At 37.1% G+C, this 23,555-nt stretch overlaps 1 protein-coding gene across 1 annotated transcript; it reads left to right on the forward strand.

Annotated features, from left to right (window-relative positions):
* The first annotated feature begins 203 nt into the window (after positions 1-203).
* On the forward strand, positions 204-21,756 carry LOC146327200 (alcohol dehydrogenase class-3-like). Its single transcript, XM_084719688.1, has 9 exons — positions 204-351; positions 585-686; positions 2,234-2,384; positions 2,513-2,600; positions 6,268-6,487; positions 17,772-18,032; positions 18,230-18,362; positions 20,079-20,217; positions 21,404-21,756. The coding sequence occupies exons 1-9, from the start codon at positions 334-336 to the stop codon at positions 21,474-21,476; spliced, it is 1,185 nt and encodes a 394-aa protein (XP_084575814.1). The 5' UTR covers positions 204-333; the 3' UTR covers positions 21,477-21,756.
* Positions 21,757-23,555: the final 1,799 nt, after the last annotated feature.

Raw genomic sequence — 23,555 nt, forward strand, 5'->3', positions numbered from 1 at the left:
TACCCTAATCACAGCGATGCCTCGTTGTAAAATATAAACACTTTGTACAACGTGCGCAATGAAGAAACAACACTTCAAAATCTCGCGAGAGATTCGCGTAACAAGGATTCCCTACCTCCAGCCCCCGCTCGTGCATCTTGCTCACAGCCTATTTAAAAGGAGCAGCAGCTATAGGCAGCGGACAGTCTGAACAGTATCGGTAAGTATAACTTTAGTTTATGGACTTAAGCGTTAACGTAATATTGTTCAAAGCTGTTTCTGTGTGACTTACCGATAATATACTGATATATCTATTTTTTTTGTAGGAAATTTAAGTAGCAAACATCAGTCAGCATGACAACGGCAGGTCAGGTAAGAAAACAACTTCATCTATGACATAATCTTTTTTCTTTTTTTTTTTTTTTTTTTAAATCATATCAGTTGAGCCCCACTGAGTGTCTCCCTTTTATATGAATAGGAATTTGGCCCTTATATACACAGACAGCAGACACACCCAAACAGAAAGTTTCCCTGTGACTGTCTCATCATTTGAGACCAGTTTCTTCGTAAACAACCGAGCAAGGAGCGCATATTTCCCCCCCCAGGTGATCCAGTGCAAGGCAGCAGTTGCGTGGGAACTTGGGAAGCCTCTTGTCATTGAGGATGTGGAGGTGGCTCCACCCAAGGAGCATGAAGTCCGCATCAAGGTAAACAACCCAAACTTGTCTCTAAATGCTGTAAATCTATGAGCTTATTTTCTTCAACTTTCGTTGTAAACACTTTTACTAATTAAGTGGACTAAGGGATGGATATCAAACTTACATACTTTCATTGCGCCAACCAAATTGCTTCAATATTATCAAGTAAATAAGGAATTAATCTCATCGACGTCAGTTAAAGGGAGAATATAAATTTTCCCCTTGCCTGTGGTGCTTTTTAATCCATCTAGATTGTTTTGGTGTGAGCTGCAGAGTTTTGGAGATATCAGCTTCAGAGATTTCTGTCTTCTCTCCAATATAGTGGAACTAAATGACACTCGGTTTGTGGTGCTCATTGTAGAGGCATGCAGGAAAAACACTATGTTAGTGTTACGCCTGAGAAGAGGAACACATTTTTTTCTGAATTTTCTGTTAAGAGAAAAAATAAGAGTCAACTCCAGATGTACTAAACGTTCTTGCTTGATTATGAACTGAAGAGACACGCAAAGTAACTGAAGGTACAGAGTGAAGGAATTAAAATCAAACTAAAGAAAAAACGTTTTTTGTAATTTCCTACCACCTGATCAGAGCTTTCTTTTTAAGATAAGAGATAAAATAATCCTTTATTAGTCCCACAGTGGAGAAATTTGCATTGTTACAACAGAAAATAATAAACAGAGAACAGAGAAATTTTAAAATGTACAAATGAAAACAAATTATATAAAGACTATTTAAAAAATCTTAAACTATTGATCATGGGATGATATAAAATAGATAAAACCCCACTTGTAAAACATGATGCCTCTAACTGTTAACAATTGAAGGCATAACCTTACATGAAACACTTTTTTTTTTTTTTTTTTTTATTATATAACTATAGATTCTTTCCCCATACTTTTAAAAATAATTATATATAAATGACGATTACTATTATTATAAATAATAGTTATACATCCTTAAATATTCTTTAAACTTGTCTTTCCTTTAATTGGACAAACAGGTAGTGGACTGTGAAAGATGTTTTTCTCTCATCTTGTTATGAGTGTTCTCAGCCACTTGTAAAAGTTTCTCTTAGAACAAAAACAAGAAAACATTTGCAAATCACAGAAATCAATGGGCATTAACAAAAAAAGAACAAATTATGGATACAAAGAGAAGAATGATACAAAGAAAAAAAATGAGAAAGTTTGTTTTTAAATGTTTTGCTTTTTTACTGCCAGGTTCTTCCTTTAAAATGAATAAATCTGCTGGAATATAGGTAATTTTCATTTTGATAAATGGATTTGATGTAAAAAAAAAAATATATATATAATTCAGGAATGGCTGTTAACTAATTTTGGATGGTTTCCAGCCCTAAGTGGATGTTACTTTGAGTTGTTATTTTGAGCATATGGATGAAATGCTGAAAATACACAACAGATTTCCCCTCTCAGTTAATTTCCTGTTTATAGCTACGGGGTAGGGTTAAGCTGTTTATATGAAGATTGCACAACCACAACAGCTACATCCACTTCTTGCAAGTGTCATTTGAAACAGCATCCTGTCTGTTTGTGCAGATTGTTGCCACTGGTGTGTGTCACACAGACCGTGAGTACCTCTATGACTCTGAAAAAGGGATGAAGCTGAGACCATTCCCACTGGTTCTCGGCCACGAAGCAGCAGGAATTGTGGAAAGTGTTGGTCCGGGCGTGACCAAATTCTCGCCTGGTAAAATGCCCAGCTCATAACAAACAAGCTGACATGTGGTTTTGATTCCCCTTATTTGAGTTTATTCCCTTTTCTATAATTCTGAAAAAAAAAGCTATTTATTTCTCTGTTTTTCGTTGTTTTCCCAGGTGACAAGGTTATTCCTCTTTTTCTGCCACAGTGTGAGGAATGTGACCGATGTCTGAGTCCCAAGACAAACCAGTGCAGGAAGAATTGGTGATTTCATTATCACATGATTACACACACACACACACACACACACACACACACACACACACGTGTTCATGTTTGCACAATGATGAAATAATAATTTGCAGCCTTTACTGAGACATGCTTCAAGGAGTTTTAAACCGGTTATGAAACAGTCTGAACTGGTTATGAAAAAGTCTCAGCATTGCACAAGTTCACACTTAAAAAGAGCTTGCTTCAGGTCATGTTCACAGAGATTATGATAAACTAGTTCATGTTAATTTCTTCTAGGTTTTTTTTTGTTTGCTTTTATTTTTAGTTTTTATTTAATTTGAAATAGAACTTTGTCCTTCTAGGGACACTGCAGTCCATGTAATGACATTTTATTAAATGGTACGCAATATTTATTTTACTTTTATTTATTTTTTTTTTACTTTTTTGCATTGCTTTACTTGTAAATTGCTTTTAACTCAAGAAATACTCCATTACAAGCAAATGCCGTGCATTCAAAATCCTACTTAAGTAAAAGTTTAGAAGTGTTAGCAGCTAAATGGACTGAAAGTATCAAAAAGAAAAGAAAAATGTCCCATGTGACTGACACATTATTACCTCTGTCAAGCAAGTTATGTTTTCGGTGCCATTTGTTTGACTCTTTGTCAGCCAGATTAAGGAAAAACTACAGGCCCAAATTTCATCAAACATGGTGGAAGGTTGTAGCGCAGGCCAACTTAGAACTCATTAAATTTTGGACCAGATCTGAATCACAGGACCAATACACAAATTATTTTTCACTTCTGTTAACATGGGGCATTTGGCCGAGTGGTGTGCTGAGAGACAAGTCTAGGTGCGCCTTGGGATTTTGTGACAGTCATATATTATTATTGAAGTTTTCTGAATACCTTTTTAATTTATTACATCAGCACTTTGTTCGCACTGTTTTCCCGGTACATTCCCAAACTTCAGAATGCCATGGCCGGCTTTGAAATCTGAAAATCCCAAACCTTTAAACACAACTCTGATCATCGCAGGAATCTAATCGTACCAATAGCAAGATGGAAGATTAGTTCCGATGTTCAAGTGACCAAAAAAGTACACACACTTATTAAACTAGGTCAAACAAATGAAGAGTAACATAGAATTGAAACACTATGACTTTTCTTTCATTTGGATTTTTAAAATGAATCATAATAATTTTATGGTAATTTCAAACTTATAAAACTGAAACTTAAAAACATTTATTTTTCATGACCTCTCAAGGCCCACCTGCAGGGCGGCCGTGTCTCACACTGTGGAAAGAAATCCTTTAAAAAATGTCCATCACAGTGAGCTCCAGTTTTCACTGTTTGTGCAGTTGGAGTTACGAGAGGTCCCGATTGATCGGCACCTTATTTTTTTTCCATCTGCACTCCAGGAACTCTGCCTCTGATTGGCTCATACTCATTGCCTCCACAGGTTTGTTTGGTTATCAGGGCTGTTTTGCATGTATATCAATAATGCCTTTTTTAAGAACACTGCAGCAGATGGCAGTTAAATTCAGTAGTGACAAAGCCAGTTGTGGCAATACAATGACTCCATATCGTAATCCAGATTCACAGGAACCAGTACTCCTCTCAGGCAGCCTACACATGTAGTTGCTCAAACTTGACACACAAAGCTGTCATTATGGAAAACAGTTGAAACCAAACCTCAACTCAACCGCTTTTTTTTCCTTAAACCAAGGTATGACTGGAAAAAACTGTGGAAAGCACATATGCTGCAACTAATAACATTCCCACTCACATCCAAATGTGACTCACCTGCAGTAAACTTCAGCATTAAAGATAAGTGTTTTTTACACTTTACACTTTGAACTTTGCAGGCAGTAACATTGACCATAAGCCTGCTCTTGCAGATCTGTGTGTGATAGAAGAGTGGAGTGTTGTCCTTGGTGGACGTCTGCACTTTCCAAATTCCCTGTTAGTTATACATGAAATTATAAGATTGTTGTTGTTAAAGACTTTTTATTCATTTAGGTAGTTTAGTTCAGAGGTTCTCCAACAAGGAGTCAGGCTCCACACATTTACATTCATTTTTGGACATTCTTTTTGATTTTTTGTTTTTGTTTTGTAAAAATTGAAACATTGGAACATTTACTTCTCTTTAAATAAAGACCAGACCATGTGAGAAATACAACAGGGAAATGAAAAGTGGAATTCATCGACTGAAACCTGACAGGGACTACAAACCAGATCCTGTTTTTATTTTATATCAAAGGTCATAAACCCAAAAGGTTCAGGGCCACTGATATGTTCTTTAAGAAGGCTTTTTTTTTTATTTTATAGTAATAATAATAATATTGTTTTAATGACAACATTATGACGTGTTGACAGAATGATACAGCATAATCAGAATCAGAATCAGCATAGCTGAAAGCAAAAGTAATGTTGCTTTAGGTTCCACAGTGGAGGAGTCAGTACCAAAAAGGGAAGCAGCCTGAGCTGTGCCAGATATTTTGGCTTCAAAAGGTCAGATGTAAAACTAACCACAGTAACGTGTGAATTACAAGAAGACTGTAACTGCAAAAAGGTGCAGTACAACAAACTAATTACACCACCTCAAGCAGAAGCCAAAAGTCTTGTGAGCAGAGCTACTGTAAGCTCTAAGCCAAAAATATTTATCAGTATTTCATCATATCATCAAGAATATCATTACTGCAGGATTTTTTAGGGCCCTAAAACTTATCATATGTTTTTAAACATAAAATGTTTATCTGAAAAGTAACTATAGCTGACAATTTAGTGTAGTACAAAGTGTGATATTTCCCAGTAAATACTCAAGTAAAGCACAAGTTGCCGGGTTCTCACAGTGCTGGAAATCCTTGAAAACACTTGAATTTTAATGTAATGTTTTTCGAGGTTTGAAAAGTGCTTGGATAATTGGATAAAGTGCTAGAAATGGCTTGAAAATGGAATTGCATTACTTTCAAAATGAATCTCTCTCTTTTTAGATAAATGCTGTAAAAATGAAATGAATTTCAAGTGATTTATTGCAATAAATTTTTGAGTTTTGAGCTCAACTCAGACTCGTAAGTTTTGAAAGAGTTTTACCAACTGCTAATCTTTTGTTTAGATAATGTACTTTTCCTCCCTAGATAAATTTTAATCTTTGAGTTATCGAAACCCCTAAAAATTCTATTTCAGAGCTGCTTATGTAAACTCATTGAAGTAAAAGTGAATAATGATTAATATTTTCAATTAAAACCATTTAATTTTCGGGCAAACAAATAATGACAAATAAGTTTTGAATTTTGAAATACATTTTTTTGAGTATCTAAGACTCAAAGATACAAATTTGTCTTATCTTTGTTTTATCTCCATCTCGATTCCACTGAACATTGATGCAATGTTATTGTGCAATAATGCCGGAATGAATTTGTAGTATTACACAATAACATCCGATTAACTGTGATGAGGAAATGAAATCATGTTGAACATAGATATGGATATAAGTATTACCAGAGCTATAAGGTGCTGGAAAAGCTTCACCTTGAAAATGCTTGAAAAGTGTTTGAATTTAACTTTGGAAAAGTTGTATGAACCCTGAGTACATCACAGTAAGTACTTGAGTACATAAACTTTCCACCACAGCCTTACACTTCTGCTTTCATGGTGTTTCGTTTATTTTTAACTCATTGTTTCTTTTTTGTGGCTTTTAGGGCAAATACACAAGTGGGTGTTTTGGCTGATGGAACAAGCAGGATATCTTGCAAGGGGCAGCAGGTGTACCAGTTCCTTGGCGTCAGCTCTTTCTCCCAGTACACCGTGGTTCCCGATACCTCAGTTACAAAGATAAGAGCTGATGCACCGCTGGACAAAGTGTTTCTACTCGGCTGTGGTGTCTCCACTGGTTACGGTGCGGCTGTTAATACAGGCAAGGTGAGAGGACACTCAGTCAAATCATAACTTCTCATCAACTCTGATGTGGACCATGTCCTGAGAACAAGAGGGATGCAGATGCACCATATTCACAAAGATTTAGTTAGAAACACAAGCATTTATAAACATTTGAGCTTATTACAGCAAAATGGATTAGCTATATGAAGGAAAACGTCTTTGTTGTAGTTTGTGTTTGACATTTTCTGAAGTTCCTGCCCAGCAGTACAGACATTATATGATATGAGCCCACTAAAACCAGCACAGAAACTCTTTCAGCTGTTTAAGTCTCATAAACATATAACATATCAAAAGTCTTAAGAAATCCAAGAGGGGAAAGCATTGAAAAGTATTGAAATTGGTGATGCCACAATTTCCCATTGCTTTCTATGTCAAAAAACTGATTTATGCACATGTTGTTGTCTGATGTCCACATAAAGGCTTTAGTTCCCTCTACAATCAACCACAAACTGTGTTTCACACAAGACATGGAGTTGGATACAGTACAGTGAACATGCGAACGTTTGCATAAATTGATCAGTATGTCTTTGTCAGTGGTGGACAAAGTACTCAACCCCAGTACTTGAGTATAGATACTCCTGGTCAAATATTACTCAACTACAAGTGAAAGTTGCTCAGTCAAAATTTTACTTGAGTTAAAGTACAAGAGTACTTGGTTTTAAAAATACTTAAGTATTCAAAAGTACAAATTACATAGTACATTTTCTAATATCAATACATGCTGTATTGTTTTTATGATGCATTTACAGAAGCTTGTAACCATAGACATATATACATAGACGCTGCATTGAGCGCTGAATCATGCGTTGACGTCACCGCCATACTGGATGTGGCAAAGAGCGAATGGAGAATATGCCTTATTCATTCATGCAGAGTGGCAACACACAGAAAAAGCTGTGCAAGACCATTCTTTTCCAAGGTTTTCAGTTTACAAAAACACAAACACACACACACACACACACACACACACACACACACACAGAGACTGTAGTTGTATAGTTGTATAGATATATGTATGTATATACATTAGGGGTGCAACGGATCAAAAAACTCATGGTTCGGATTGTATCATGGGTTTGAGTCAAGGATCGGATCATTTTTCAGATCAGCTAAAAAGAAAAAAGTGGTGGGATTAGGGTTAAATTATTTTAAAAATGCACTTGTCTTTGTCTTTGTCTGTCTGTAATTATCACCATAGTTATGTAATGTAATAATAATGATAATAGTAATGATAATGGTAATAATATTAAAAAATTTCAAACTTATACAGTGCTGTACTATGTATATACTATACATATATTAGATCAACTACTACAACTACACTCTGTAGTCTGGCTCAATGTCCTGCCTACAGCAGCACATCTGATTGGTTAGAAGTCATGATCAATCAGCAGACACACTGTGTCACAGACGGGGTGAGACAGAGCTGCAGCGGTGAGCAGAGAGGAGCTGTGTAGAAGTTAAGACAGCTGATATCACCAAAGTTTCAATAAACATCACAGTTTCATGATCTGTTTCTTTGGTGATAGCATAGTTACATCAGTGAAAAAAGTTATGGTCTGGATTTCACTCAAGGCGATGTGACGGCTTTTAAATCAGTCGCTCTTCACAGAGATGAGCTGCACACAGCAGTGTCTGTCCTCTTTTCACTGCAACTGGTGACATCATTCATGCCCACTGGAATCAATAAGGGAATCGTTTGCAAAATTGGCAAATGATTCCAAGGAATTGAAACACTGGGAACTGGTTTTCGATTCCCATCCCTACTCAAGAAAGTGAAACACAAGAGCACACGAGTGGTGAATGGATTAAACTCTGTCTTCATCTGCTCTAACATAAGCTGTTAACGTTAGCATGTCCAGCTAACTAATAGTAGCTTACTAGCTGCAGTAACTTTACCTCCAGACAAAGTTGTTAGATCCCCCTGCATCTGCATTTGTTCTGTGGGGGTTTGAGAGGAGGATGTGGGCTGATGTAGAATCAAAGGGCTTAGCAACAGTAACTAAGGAGGGAGGTGCTTAGTATAACAAGACCTCCAATTACCTAAAATGAACGGAAATGGCCTAAAATGATGTAACAAGACAAAAAAGATAAGAACCTTACCCTAAAAATGTCACATTATACCGGAAAGACTTTTTAACCTTGTCATGCAGCAGTCAGTCCCTCTCTGTGATATCATTTCCTGTCACATGGTCTTCTTAGACAAGACTAACAACAGTTGCTTTCGAGATGAGCCAGGCCTGCGCAGAATCGATCACCGGCGATCACTGCACAATGCATGCCAGTTAGACATGTCTCTGACTTGATCCCAACTTGCTCTGACACCATGGACACATGGGCAACAATAACCTTTAGCAGTTTTTGGAATCAGGCACCAACTGCAAACACCTCGTTGTCACCTGATCAATGAGCTCACAGGCTCTGATTGGCTCTTAATTTACAAACACCACATGTAAACTACTAATTTTCTGTGATTGTAATATTTAACACCTTATATTAGTCTTCTGTCGTGCAAATAAGTTTTAATTTGTTAACAAGCAGATATTTTGTGGCTGATAATAATAATAAAGGTTATATATGACAAAGTGCTTTAGAAGGCAGATAAAAGAACAGAGGTTCCATGTAACAGAAGGGAACTGTCATCTATTTCAACTTCAATCAGCGATCAAGAACACACTTTATTTGTCAGTGATGAACGTTGTCTGCAGACTACAGGTCACCTACAGGTGATCTAACATGAAGTTAGTGTCTCTTCCTGTATATTCTCTGAAGTCTGCTGGAAACTGTCAGACTTAGCTGCAGCTCTTTGTCTCTGCCTCTTGTAGAAGTGGTCCTCCTCCACCTGTCAAAAAATGTCACATTATACTGTAAAGACGTTATAACCTTGTCATGCAGCAGTCAGTCCCTCTCTGTCATATCATTTCTTGTCACATGGTTTTCTTACACAATACACAAAAAATGAAGTGGGAAGGTGACCTCACTCACATGATTATAGTATTCATGAATGATGTTCTGTTACTTGTATTTAATATTAACTAGTTTATTGAGTGTTCACCTTTTTTAAACAAGTTGAATCAGTTGGTACAAAGTTTTCACAGTTACACCGTGTAGTCAGATATTCACTCACAGTTGATTCAAACCAGAAATTTTAGACTAGGTTTTCAAAAGGGGAATGTGTGGAAGTTATTTTCAAATTTTAATTCTTTTAAATTTAACTTAAATATAGTGACACAAAAAAATTAATGTCATGTCACTGACCCTTTTATAGAATGTAATGCATGTTATTTTTATTTATTTTTTTGTAATGTTATAGCCATAAGTTGATCTACCATTGACCCTTCTTCTTTAAGTTGTTATATTTGAGGTTTTTGAATGTATAGTTATTTATGCTTTTTAAAGATACCAGTGAAAGTTTACTGTTTCAGTGCCCTGATGTTAGTTTGGATTTTATGCACATAATTAAAGAATGTCAAGGAGTTTTTTGCTCCTGCCCTGTTTACAATTTTAATTAATAATAATACATTTTAATTAATAGTTAGTTTAATAGATAATAGATTGTTTTTTTTTTTGTAATATGGTCAATTAAAACCAACCAATACAATTATTAATCACCATTCCAGTCACCAGAATCATCACAGTCCCAACATGTTTTTTCAGTAAGTAGGCCCAGTAGTTGCAGTAGTGGTATTAGTGTTGACATGTTAGCTAGCTAACTGGATTTCTGTGTTAAATCAAAATATAAAAACCAACATTTGATGACAGGTAGCACTACCTGTACTTTATAACCACCATGATGTCTTAACATACTTATTTATACCTTAAATCTCTATTCAAAGAAACACAGAGAAATATGATTTAATTTTTATTTGATTTTTATTGATTTAATTTGATGGTGTGGGGGAAACCTGAGCACCAGGAGAAAACCCACAAAAAGGGAAAATCCCTAGAAACTTTTTTGACTTTTTATTTGAATTTTGGTTTGGGGTGGGGTCAGTTGGGGGTTGGGGGGGTAGGGGTAAGAGAGGATGGGAAGAGGACGGGGTTAGGGTGAAGCAGGGGGCGAGGGAGGAGGGGGGGAGGAGGCATCAGAGGAGAGGTGAGAAGAGAGACAAGGTGAAGGAGACAGAGTGGGGGTGGGGGAGTGTGAGGAAGGTGGACAGGTGAGGGGTGGAGGAGGAGGGAGCCGTAATTGGGCATCAGGCGAACAACCAGCAGCCTTCTCCTCCACGTTACTGTCGTCGTCACACTTTTTGTCTTTTTTTCTGAAAAAGCGGCTCAGAAAATTCCGCTTTTTCTTGCGCTTCCCCACCTTCTGCTCCTGTTTTTTCGTTTTTATTTGTGTCTCATCTTTTTCACTGGTCTCCATCTGTGTTGGTTCTGAGTTTTTGGTCTGATCCACCTGCTCCTCTCTAGACTCCTCTGGCATGTCTTTGGGCTCTGGATCCTGAGGTTTGTCTCCCTGGAGAGATTCCATATTGCTGGTACACGGCTGGTCTGTGGTCTCTGTGAGCTTTTGAGAGGCTCTCTCCATTTTCTCCAATTTTTCAGTCAGTTCTTTGTTGTCTGCCTCCAACTGGTTTACTTGTGTGTTCAAGCTCTGTTCTTTTTCAGCTAGCTGTTTATTTTCTTCTTCCAGCTGGTTTGTTCTTGTTTGCCAGCTCTGGTTTCTCTCCATAAGCTCCTCTTTGAATTTCTGCTGCAGAGCTTGACACCGCTCCTGACATTCTTGATTCTCCAAGACGAGGTTCAACATATGGTCTTGGGCCGCCTGTTCTTTTTTGGCCATCTCTTTGCTAAACTGCTTCTGTTGAGATTTGAATCTCTCTTCCCAGTCCTGGTTTTCCAAGACAAGCTTTGTGAGGAGATCTTGGGTGGCCTGTTCTTTTTCGGCCATTTTGTTGCTGAACTGCTCCTGTTGAGCTTTGTACTTCTCTTCCCAGTTCTGGTTTTGTGAGACCAGTTTTGTCAGGAGATCTTGGGCCACCTGTTCTTTTTCAGCCATGTCATCATTACATTTGTCCTCCAGGGTTTTGTATTTGCTCCTCCAAACCTCCTTTTCTGCAACTGCTTTCTCCAGACTGTTTTGGGACGCCTTCAGCCTCTGTTCCAGAGCCTCAATCTTCTTATTTAGCTGCTGGACATGATTGGCTCTCCTCCGTGACTGGTTGTTAGCCACCGGCTCCCTCTGCAGTTTGTGACGGTACTCTAGATCAGAGATTTGGCACCCAAGCAATCTGATCATGTTGTCTTTTGTTGCCATCTCAAGTTTAAACCTTTCCTCCAGAGCCTTATATTTATTTTCCCAGTCTTCATTTTCCAAGACGACTCCTGCCTGATGGTTTTGGTCAGCCTGCTTAATCTTGTCTATCAATTGTCTAAGTTTCTCCTCCAGAGCTTTGTTGTTTTCCCGCAACTTGTCGTTCTCTACAGAAATTTCCAACTGATGACCTTCAGACAAGGTGAGTCTGCGTTTTAGATCATCGTTTTTCTTAATGAGGTGCTGGACATGCCTGCTGCGGGGCTGGGGTGCTTCCTGCTGCTCCATTGGGGTGGTGTCTGAAGTGGGTGTAGTCAAATCCTGACTGTCAGTGTTAGGAAAGGTCTCCACTCTTGTTTGGTTGGGCCTTGGATTATTCCTACGATCCATCTGTCTGTAATGAGGTGTGGTTGTAGTAAATGTTTAACTCGAACTTGACTTGAACTTAACTTGTTTAACTCCAACTTGACTTGAACTTGACTTCTTTAACTCCAACTTGACTTGAACTTGACTTCTTTAACTCCAACTTGACTTGAATACGACACACTGTACTTCCGAACGCTTGCTATGAGTGAATGCTGCTCTCAGGTCCTGAGTTAAGCTGATGTGTTCTAGAACGTGACATCACAGATCATCAGATTTTTTTTTACATTTTTTTCAACTTTATTTAAATTTCAAACTTTATTTAAATTTCCTTTAAAGTCATTTTTTCAAGTTTAGCACAAAGCCTGATTTAGCCTGATATTGGACTGAATTCTGACCTGTGTTCCTGGTTATGTTGTGGAAATTTTCCCCTACTGGTGAATAATGAAATAGAGACTTTTGCTGGCCGACAAGGTTTTATTTTCTTTGCAAAGAAGGTCAATCAGCACACCAGCGGTCAGAGTGGAGAAAGACCCAGAACATGGGAAGACCTGAACATTTATGCCTGAAGAACGCCCCCTAAGGTGTGTTCCACACCCCTTTGTCTGCCGCAGGTATCAGCACCCCACTCAGAGTGTTTGCACACTCTTTTGTCAGGTACCGGCACCGACTCCCTAGGGTGTGTCTCACACATAAGGGGTACTCTGCAGGGTTTTGTATTCAGATGCTTCCATCGTTAAGAGGTCTAGACATGATAATTTGAAGCACAAAAGGACCTGGTATCTTGGTGCACTCAGTGGGAGGTTGGGAATCTCAAGCAGCTTCAACACCAAGAAACAAGAACTTGAAATTGCCATTACAGTTACAAGTCGCACAAACAGGGAATTTGACAAATTCTTATCATTTCACCATTTCCCTGTTGATCTGCAACTTAAAACACACTTGATAGTGAAAATCTGAAGAGACATCATGCTGTATTTCAAGTCAAAACAGCACATTTGATAACCCATTAGATACCATAGGTAATATTAGCATTCAGCCACTTCCTAGCTAAAGAATTATGCACAAATAAGAATATTGTACACATTAAGACAAAAGATACAAACATGATAGGAATAGTACAGTACAGTACAAGTTAAGAATAAGTTTACACGTTAGTAAAAAAAATGATGCATGAATTAATAAAAAGTTATCAACGAAATATTCATTATATTTATTTATTTATTCATATATGATGTCAACAGACAACTTGGAAAGTTGCAGCAAAATTTTGGCTGACTTTTCGGGTTGTTGTTCCATATTGACAGGGTGTTCACATGAATTCAGCCACTTTTCAGATATTCCAATTATACGATACCACATGAATGCAAGATGAGTAAGACAAGTTTAAAGCAGGACAGTTTATTTTCAGCAGATTTAGGCCGTAACTAGAGCTGTCAAGCTCTCCATTTATCTACATGTAGAAGTGGTGTGCAGGAGACTCTGAGAAGAGTGATACTCAGCGTTTCATGAGTCTTTTTTGTGGTCTCTCAAGATTTCGATTCCATTTTCGATTCTCTTATCGATTCTCATTTAGAAAAAAGGAGAACAAACAGGAAGCTAGACGTGAGCTGGAGCGAGTACTGCCAGCCTCTGAGCCAGTCAGACTCTGTCTCTCGTCATGGTCATCTAAATGTAATGCATGAGAAGGCATTCATTTAACCTTAACAGTTAACAGTTAGTAATAGCAGGTTTTACAATGAGGCAAATGGCGCTAACATGATAGGCAGTGTTAGTTAGTTAGTTACCTGCAGTATTAACTAGGGATGTAACAGATCAAAAAACTCATGGTTTGGATCGTATCACAGTTTTGAGTCACGGATCGGATCATTTTTCGGATCAGCAAAAAAGAAAAAAGTGGTGGGATTAGGGTTAAATTATTTTAAAACTGCACTTGTCTCTAATCTTTGTCTGTCTGTAATTATCACCATAGTTATGTAATGTAATAATAATGATAATAGTAATGATAATGGTAATATATTAAAAACTTCAAACTTATACAGTACTGTACTATGTATATACTATACATATATTATATCAACTACTACAACTACACTCTGTAGTCTGGCTCAATGTCCCGCATACAGCAGCACATCTGATTGGTTAGAAGTCATGATCAATCAATCAATCAGCAGACACACTGTGTCACAGACGGGGTGAGACAGAGCTGCAGCGGTGAGCAGAGAGGAGCTGTGTAGAAGTTAAGACAGCTGATATCACCAAAGTTTCAATAAACATCACAGTTTCATGATCTGTTTCTTTGGTGATAGCATAGTTACATCAGTGAAAAAAGTTATGGTCTGGATTTCACTCAAGGCGATGTGACGGCTTTTAAATCAGTCGCTCTTCACAGAGATGCGCTGCACACAGCAGCGTCTGTCCTGTCTGTTCACTGCAACTCTGCATTGAGATTTCCGGTATTATAACTTACACAAAAGTAACAGTGACAGTAAAACTACGATGCTCACATGTGGTCCGCGGATCACATGCGTGCCAAACCGTAGATGGCGATCCATACGGGACACGGATCAACTGCGACCCATTGCACCCCTAATATATGTTCTTCAATGCCCCCCCATACAGATAGATGTATGTATATATGTTCATCAATCACTGAATATCAAAATCAGTTAAATGTAAACGTCCATGCTCTTTATTCAGAAAACCCACCTGTCACATCTACGTTTTAGGATCTGGTTATTATAAACACAGATGTTTAACATTAATATTTCAATATTTATCATCACAATAACAGTGTTACGTACATTGATAGCTGTAAAAACTCATAAAAACAGAAAAATACATATGTTGGTTTGGTGCTTACCTATGTCCTAAACATATAAGAAATAAACATTTAGAATCATCACATTAAAAGTTACATACGTTGTTTTTGATGCCTGTTTGTTTCCCAGATATATTAGTGTGTGTGTGAATGGGTGAATAAAGGGCATTAATTTAAATCACTTTGTAGAAAGGCGCTTTATGAAGTTCGGTCCATTTCCTTGCATAAGTTTACGGGGCAGTTTTGCCACATCCAACATGGCGGACACGCTGACGTATCGCAGCAACGGGCCAACCCGCTCAATGCGGCGTCTAAGTATATATGTCTATGCCTGTAACTCTCTGAAACCATCTAATGATGCACTGACCTGCCTGTAGAACCACTCTGCTACACAAAGTCTATAGAAACACATATAAAAACTTCAGCATAGAAATACAATCAAAACCAAAAAGGACAGCTATTGTCAATTTCTGATGTAACTGTATTAAAATCACTTCATAAAAGCAGATTGAAGCCAAGTGTAAGGAGTTCTCCAAGTCTGTTAAATAACTGAGATTTCTTTCTGTCTTCAGAGGCAGTATATATACATGAATTATGTGGTATTTTTACCCCAATAAAAACAATCCAACTTTAAAAGCTACCTTGAATAATTAATAATTATAATAACATCTTGAGATTTAATTTTGTCTTTCTCCTGCCGTCACCATTATCGCTTTCTGTTTGAATGAAAGAGGGAGAGCTTGCTTGTTCTTGTTGGTGCGCCTGGACGTATTTCCACTTTTACACCAGCCCCATTTGAGAGGAGCTACTGTGATTGGCTTCTTTCTGTGAAGAACACAGCATGTGACCAACTGCATTTTAGAAAAGAAAAAACAGCAACAGCTGACTTCAACGATGTGCTCAGTCAAAAAGTAAAAACAACCTTCATAGAAATGTAGTGGAGTCAAAAGTACAATATTTGTCTTTGAAATGTAGTGGAGTGAAAGTCAGAAGTTTCCAAAAAAAACAAAACAAATACTCAGGTAAAGTACAGATACTCAAAAAATGTACTATACTGTCCACCACTGGTCTTTGTACGGAAAAGTTTTTTATTATTTAATATTCCAGGTATTCCTCAAAAACATTCGTGAAATCAGACCATTCTCATTTTTAATTTATGAAGATGAGCCAGACAACTCACACGGATGATGACCAGCAATGTTTAAGTTTTACTGAAGCTTAAAAATGAACATGTTTAAGTATATATTTTTATTTATTTTATTATTTATCATTATCAACATTTATGTTGATTAGTGCAAATTTAGCTGTGGCACATATTTTGAAAGTTATATAAAAATAGTTTAAATAATATTCAAAATACTTAGTTTGAAATCTGTATTCATCAATGACATTGTGTATTTGGATCAGTACTTATGTATGTTACTTTGTGTATAAGTATATTAACATAGTGAATATTGTTTTAAAATATTATTTCAGGAAGCAAAAAAGTGGTACCAGGAAAGAAAAAGAAAAACATTTTAAAAAATGATTTCCACCTCTTAGATCTTTTAGAGAGAGGAGACTGGTAGGAGTAATAAATATTTGTCAGATGTTGCAAATTGCGTGAGATTAATCCCTTTTTCTCGCCAAATACCTGCATTAAAAAGGCATTTTTGATAGGATCATATTGAGATGATTTTCAAAACTGTCTCTTCGTATGCTTCCTAAAGACTTTTTTCTCTCACTCAGAACACACTGGAGATACAAAATCCGCTGAGTTTGTTTATGTCGCAGTTTGTGTGAGGTGGACCCATATTTTTGGGTAAAATACCTGGACTATAGTGATGTTTACAGTAAATAGAAGGGCTGTAGTTATTTGTTTTCCCCACTAGATGTCAGTAGATAACATGAGCACCACTGAAGTGTACTTTTTGGTTAAAAAAGTCCTTAGGAGCCTCATATTGCACCCCTTCTGGATTTACATACTGAATATAATATTTTTGCATGTTAAGATACGATTAATATCAAATTCATTTGAATTTGATATTAATAACATAGCTTTGTAGAAAAGATAAATATGTATAGTGCAACTCTTGAAATATAAAATACAGAAAATGATCAAACTTGTTCTGAATATCAAGTAAACTCAGGACCGCTCAGTAGTAACGTGAGGGTAGAGTTTTGACTGAAAAGAAAGTGCAACTGTGAATTAAACTAAAAGAATAATCTTTCTCCTAAAATACTTGAGCTAATAAAAAAAATCAAGTGTGATGAGTGTAAAGTAAAGTTTAGGGATGCAAATTTTGTGCATTTTACTGACTGATAGTAAAAACCCTGACAATCCATAATTCAATTAATCATTAATAAGACCCAAAATGCAGAATTTTTCAGGTCCCTTTTTTCTAATTTTCATTTTTTCCTGTTTTTCCCCTTCTTTTTTTTTTTTTTTAATTTAAGTTTCCTTATTTGACAAATGGCTCCACCAGACAAAACTGCGTCAAACAAGGTGCGATCGTTGCATTTTGATTAATTATCGATTAATAACTTTTTAATTGATTAAATTAATGTTGATTAATGATTAATGATTTATCATTTACAAACCTAGTTCAATTTATATCTTTGATGTGTACAGTATATTTTGTTTCAGCAGCGCTGTTTAATAATCAGACTTACAAAATCACTGATTAAAATCGTATAATCATAATATAAACAATAGAATAGGCCAATACAAGTTCAATAGAAACATTTTTTAAAATGTGTATAAAGTGTAAGCAGAGTAGTCAAAATGTACCATATAAAAACTACGTGTAACTTAACTGACTGACTTCCATATTGTTTGCATTCAGGTTGAAAGCTGCTCCTCGTGTGCCGTGTTTGGGCTCGGAGCTGTCGGACTGGCCGCCATCATGGGTTGCAAGATTGCTGGAGCGAAAACGATCATCGGGATTGACGTCAACTCCGACAAGTTTGAGAAAGCCCGAAGCTTTGGAGCCACTCGGTGTGTTAACCCCACAGACCATAACAAGCCCATCCAGGAGGTTGTGGTGGAGCTGACGAGCGGAGGGGTGGACTACGCTCTGGAGTGTGTTGGAAGTCCATCTGTCATGGTGGGTGTCACAGTCTTCATGTTTATGAAAATTCAGTCCTACAAGCACAGCAGGAGTCTGTACAGTGTCACTACAAAATCACACAATTTTGCAGTTCCTCAGTTTGTACTTGTGTGGCTATGAAACCTTATCATTATTTTATTTTACCTTTGAAAAGGAGAATTTTTGAAGACAACTGGTGTTTTGTGTTGTCCTAGACTGCAGCTCTTGAGTCTACAACAGATGCCTGGGGTGTCTGTGTCATTGCTGGGTGGACAGAGACAGAAGCAATGAGTGTCATGGTTGAAAAGCTCCTGATGGGACGTACCTTGAAGGGGACTTATTTTGGAGGTGAACTTAACTTTACCAAAAAGTGGCCTTCCATAAGTGCTTCAGTAACAGTGCATGTTAATGTGCGTGCTAAGTTAAAGCTGGGGTATGCATTTTATTTTTGGTGTCACTGGGCAAAAGTTCCATAATAATTTTTGAGCACATTCTAACTCAAGTTGTCTGAGAGAAATCTAGACTTCTGCTCCTCCTCTTGGTTCCGTTTTCAGACTTTAAAAAAATCTAGCCTGTGATGGGAGACTTTGGCCTTGTTCAGCCCTGGTATTAACGTGCGTCCTGAGTTGTCCGATCACAAGTGGTCACTCTAAGTACGTATCTGAACACAGTCAGGACACATTTTAGATCTGATTGCTCTGACAGGTTTCAGAGGTGCTCTGGGCCGGCACCTGTGAACACAAATGTAGCCTGGGTCACATTAAAGGCCCACTTGCTTAAGTGATATCCTATAAATACATCATTTGGTTCACTGTTCATTCCACTTTGTGAAATGCTGTCTATGATAAATTCTTAATTATTTTACTTCTTTCAATTTGTCAAGTGTTATACATTAAGTACACTATATATACTCACTGTGAAAAAATGAAAGCGATGTCCTGTAAGTACATTATTTGTTTAATTGTAAGGCAAATTAGTTCTGGGTCTTACCTGCAGCTCATGTGTGTTTAAGACACAAGCAACCCCAGACTCTGCTGTCTACGACAAACTCTTAATTATTTTGGTCTTCTTGTAAATTTGGCAAGTATTATATTGTCTCTGTTTGTGTCTGGCGAATTCTAGATCTGTTTCACCTTCTTGTGAATTCAGAATTAAATGCAAAACATAAGGTTGTTTCTTTCCATGTTACTGAGAAGAGCAAACAGGAGAGAGGGTATGTGGTGCGCTAGGACACATGCTTTTACTTTCTCTGACTGTCTTTTTAATGTCTTTCTTTATCATCTGTGATGTGAAATGCGCTGCAGCCACACAATTTTATATTTTAAGGAGGGCAGAAGGCCTTGGTCATAATATTAATATTATAAAGTGTAATAATATAAAAGTATGTTGCAGTACAGTATGTAACATAGGCTCACATATGGTTAGAGGTCCATTGTGTAAGGTTTAGTGGGATTTATTTGCAGAATATATTAGAAATATAATATAATATATATAATATATCTTTATTACTATGTAATTACGTGAAAATAAGAATTATTGTGGTTTTGTTCCCTCTTAATGAGCCATTTATATCTATGGAGGCTGCGGGTTCTCTTCCATGGAGGGGACCATGTTGTTGTTATAGTCAGTCAGAACAGACAAACCAGACACTGGTTCTAGATATGTTCTTTTGCATTGTGCAGGAGTTTCACAGCCACTGTAGGTTCTCCTATACATTTAGAGTAGGAGAGTAACACAGGGTATTGGCAATCTCACCACCAGATGCTGCTAAATCCTACAGACTGGTCCTTTAAAAGTAAGAACTATCTGCTTGTTATCTGTGTGTCACATATGTAACAGGAAGTCACTAAATGAAGTTGAGAATCAGGCAGGCCGAGGGGAAGTGAGTCCACCAGCACAGAGAACATCAAAGATTCATATCAGACATCATTAGAGAATCCAAAACAAGGCAGTTCCTATCAGTCACTCTGAGCAGAAAAAAAACTGAGTTCACATTTATAAAGAAATCTTTCCAAGGTGTTCATTAATGTCTGCTGTGTTGTGGTTTGTTAACTTCTTCTAAAGGCTGGAAGAGTGTGCGGGATGTGCCTACACTGGTGAACGCCTACATGGCAGGCACACTGAAGCTGGATGACTTCATCACCAGCAGTCTCCCACTGGATAGAATCAATGAGGCCTTTGACTTGTTGAAAAATGGAAACGGGTAAGACCTGATTTATTTGTGGCAGCTAGTCAGTAAACTTTTACGTCCTTCCCAGTCTCAAGCGTACCGGCACGGTCGCATGCACCTGAATGCAGGGGAGTGGCATTCGACACAAACAGAGTGAACAGAGTTCACCAAAGTTGAACTCCATGCAAAATGAAGATGCAAATTTGCACTTGAATTGTGCAGGAATTTGACAAACTGCTAATTTTTCAGTGATATATATGTGTGACTGTAAACGTACTGCATATATTATTCTATATTATCAAGTGTAATTACTCAGTCATATGATACTCCATGTTACAGTCATGTCATATGATTATGTCACTTTATTTGAGATCATATTGGACTATTAGTTCAAGTACAAACTAGTTATAAGTACTACTGTTTGTGTACTGTATTTATTTTCTGTATTTTGTGGCTAATTGCTCTTGTATTGTTTCTGTTCTCTTCTATACCTATTTTACACACACTGAAATATTTAATATCATTAAGTTTTTCTATTTATCTGTACTAATTCTGTTCTTGTGCTGTTTTAGCACCTGAATTTCTTCACTATGGGATCAGTAAAGGATTATTTAATTTGATCAGATTAATGTCTTGTTTTGTCTGACCCATAGTCCAAAACCAAAAGATATTCACATTACAGCTGCAGGAGACTAGACCTGCCACATTTAATGGAATAATTGATCAGTTGTCAACTATAAATTAATGAACAATTATTTTGTTAATCGATTAATTGGTTTCAAACAGTCAAAAGTCTCTGATTCCATCTTTATAAATGCAAATATTTTGAGGTTTTGTTATTTCTTTGTGACAGTAAACTAAATATCTTTGGGTTGTAGACAAAACATTATTTTTCTGTCCAACAACTATTCAATAATCAAATTACCTAATCATTGTAGTTCTCTCATTATATTATTAATTTCTGTCAAGTGCAAAGGTCGTATCTCCATATTTTGACATTTAACTGTTGAAAAGTATTAAAAAGAGCTACTAACTTTGACTAAGTAACATTCAATTGGTTTAAAAAAACAAAAGTTTTTATTCATTTCCTGAAAAGTTTTGGACACTAAAGGTTTTTGCCCAGCAGCAACAATATCTTACTGTTTGTTAGTAACCCTGAGACTTCACAATTTTTCTTTTCTTTCTTTTTTTTTCTTTCTTTTTTTTTTTTTTTTTTTAGCATCCGCACTGTGATCAGCCTGTGGCCAGAAGAGGCTCCACCTGCAGTGCCACCCTCACCCTCAGCCTCATAAGATGATGAGCTGAAATTTCAGTGTCCTTGTAATATTTTGCATATGATCTCTGGAGTGTATTTTTCAACCTTTTTATGCTCTTTTTCATGACAGATATTGACATATTTTTTTCCCCCTGCTTGACATTGTAGTAGATGACATCAGTGGCCACTAGATGGCAGTCTTATGTCATGTAAAACCTACTCCCTGTGCATGTTTATGATCTAACTTTGTAAAGACATTGCTTTTTCTATCTGCAAAAGATGCTGTATTTTGATTCAGATTAAATTCTTATGTTGTTTTTCCGTGTTTATCACAGACTTGATCAAAAGGGAGAAGCACCACAATTGTGTAAAAAGATACCAAATGTAATTCATAGATGTATACAGCATCTGCAGAAACATCGAGACAAATTCTCTCTACATCTGTCACACTTGGCAGCTCCGGTGATTCTGGTCCTGATATCAATATGAAGAGAAAGATGGAATTAAATACCCTTGTATAGAAGACGGGGTAAAAGACACGGGAACCAAATGGCTGAATCTGTCATCAGCCGCGGAGAAGGATCTGCTTCATGTGGTCAGGCTTACCAAATTTCGTCCTTGGTAATATTATATATTGATTTAAAAGGAGAGCCGAGGGGAAGGGCTAAAATGACAGTTGCGGGCTGTCAGGACGGAAGACAAAAGGTTGTTTGGGGAATGCCTCTCGGTGAGGAACTGAAATAGCTGTCGAAGGAATTTGTTTTATTGAAGTTCCTTTCAGATCAAATGAATACCCTTGGCAGTTTCCCCTGCTTTTCCATCTTTATTTAAAATGGAAAATAAATTGCTGCTCTTCCTCTTATGTTGGTCTCCTCTGCCTGGGTGCTATCAATCACAGATTATACAGCTTTAGACGCCCCCCCCACCTCTTCCTCCCAAAGAATCTCAAAGTAAAGAAAGTTTTTCAAGAAATAGAAAGCAGAATAATGATCAAAAGAAGGACAGAGACGAGTTTTGACAGGTGGTTATGTGACTGGGCACCCTCATTAATAAATGTTGGACATGCTCGCAGATTTATAAGGCTTTCTTGGGGACATGTGTCTGAATGTCTGCCTCATCTGATGACCATAAGTCTCCTACCTTTTTTTTCCCCCTCTGTGTGTTTGAACTCTGCAACCTCTGGAATTGTCACAGCATTGTGCAGCTGATACAGGGAGGACATCCTGTCTGAATTACAAGCACAGAATTGTACAAATTTTTGAAAATTTTAAACTAAAAACTTGTTTTGCCTCAACAACAACAACAAAAATAATAATCCAGCAGTTTGCATCAATTTATGGCAACTAATGAAATTATGCCCAACTAATGAAGTACATTAAGGTGGGTGAATTAGCTTTTCCTCCATGATCAAAGGTATTTCAAATTACTACTTAGTAATTGGTAGCTTAAACAGTTTTTCAGGAACAGATTAAAATTAAAAATACATATTGTTCCCCTGGCCTTTAGTGCTACATATCCATCTGTTTTTTTTTGTTTTTTTTTTTGGTGTGAGTTGCAGAGATTTTGAGATGTCAGCCTTTTCTCATCTCTCAATATAATGGGACTATATGGCACTCAGCTTGTGGTGCTCAAAACACCAAAAATATATATATATATTTGATAAATTCAAAACCAGTGTGTCTTTCCAGAAATCATGACCTGGTTCCTCAAGGTAATCCACAGACCTTGTGAGCAGTTTCATGTAGGCACTACAGTGAGAGAAAATAGTTCATGAAATTGTTCACAGCAAGGCCTGTGGATTATTTTGAGCAACCCAGTCATGATTTCTCTAAAGAGACACTGCTGTTGAGTTTTTCACATATATTTATTTGGTGCTTCTAGCTCCAGAGCCGAGTGTTATTTGATTCCATTATATTGGAGAGAAGGCAGACATGTCTATGGCTGATATCTCCAAAACTCTGCAACTCACCAAAGAAAATCCGGACGGATCAACAGCACTACAGGCCAGAGGAAAAATATGTATGTTTGGGGTGAACTGTCCCTTTAATTGCTGTCTATGTAATTACCATAATTCTGAACATAATTATTAAGTTTTAAAGCTGAGAACCTTTTAGAA

The sequence above is a fragment of the Lutjanus erythropterus genome, chromosome 5 (genome assembly GCF_056507025.1).
Source record: "Lutjanus erythropterus isolate fLutEry1 chromosome 5, fLutEry1.hap2, whole genome shotgun sequence".
NCBI classification, from domain to species: domain Eukaryota; kingdom Metazoa; phylum Chordata; class Actinopteri; order Lutjaniformes; family Lutjanidae; genus Lutjanus; species Lutjanus erythropterus.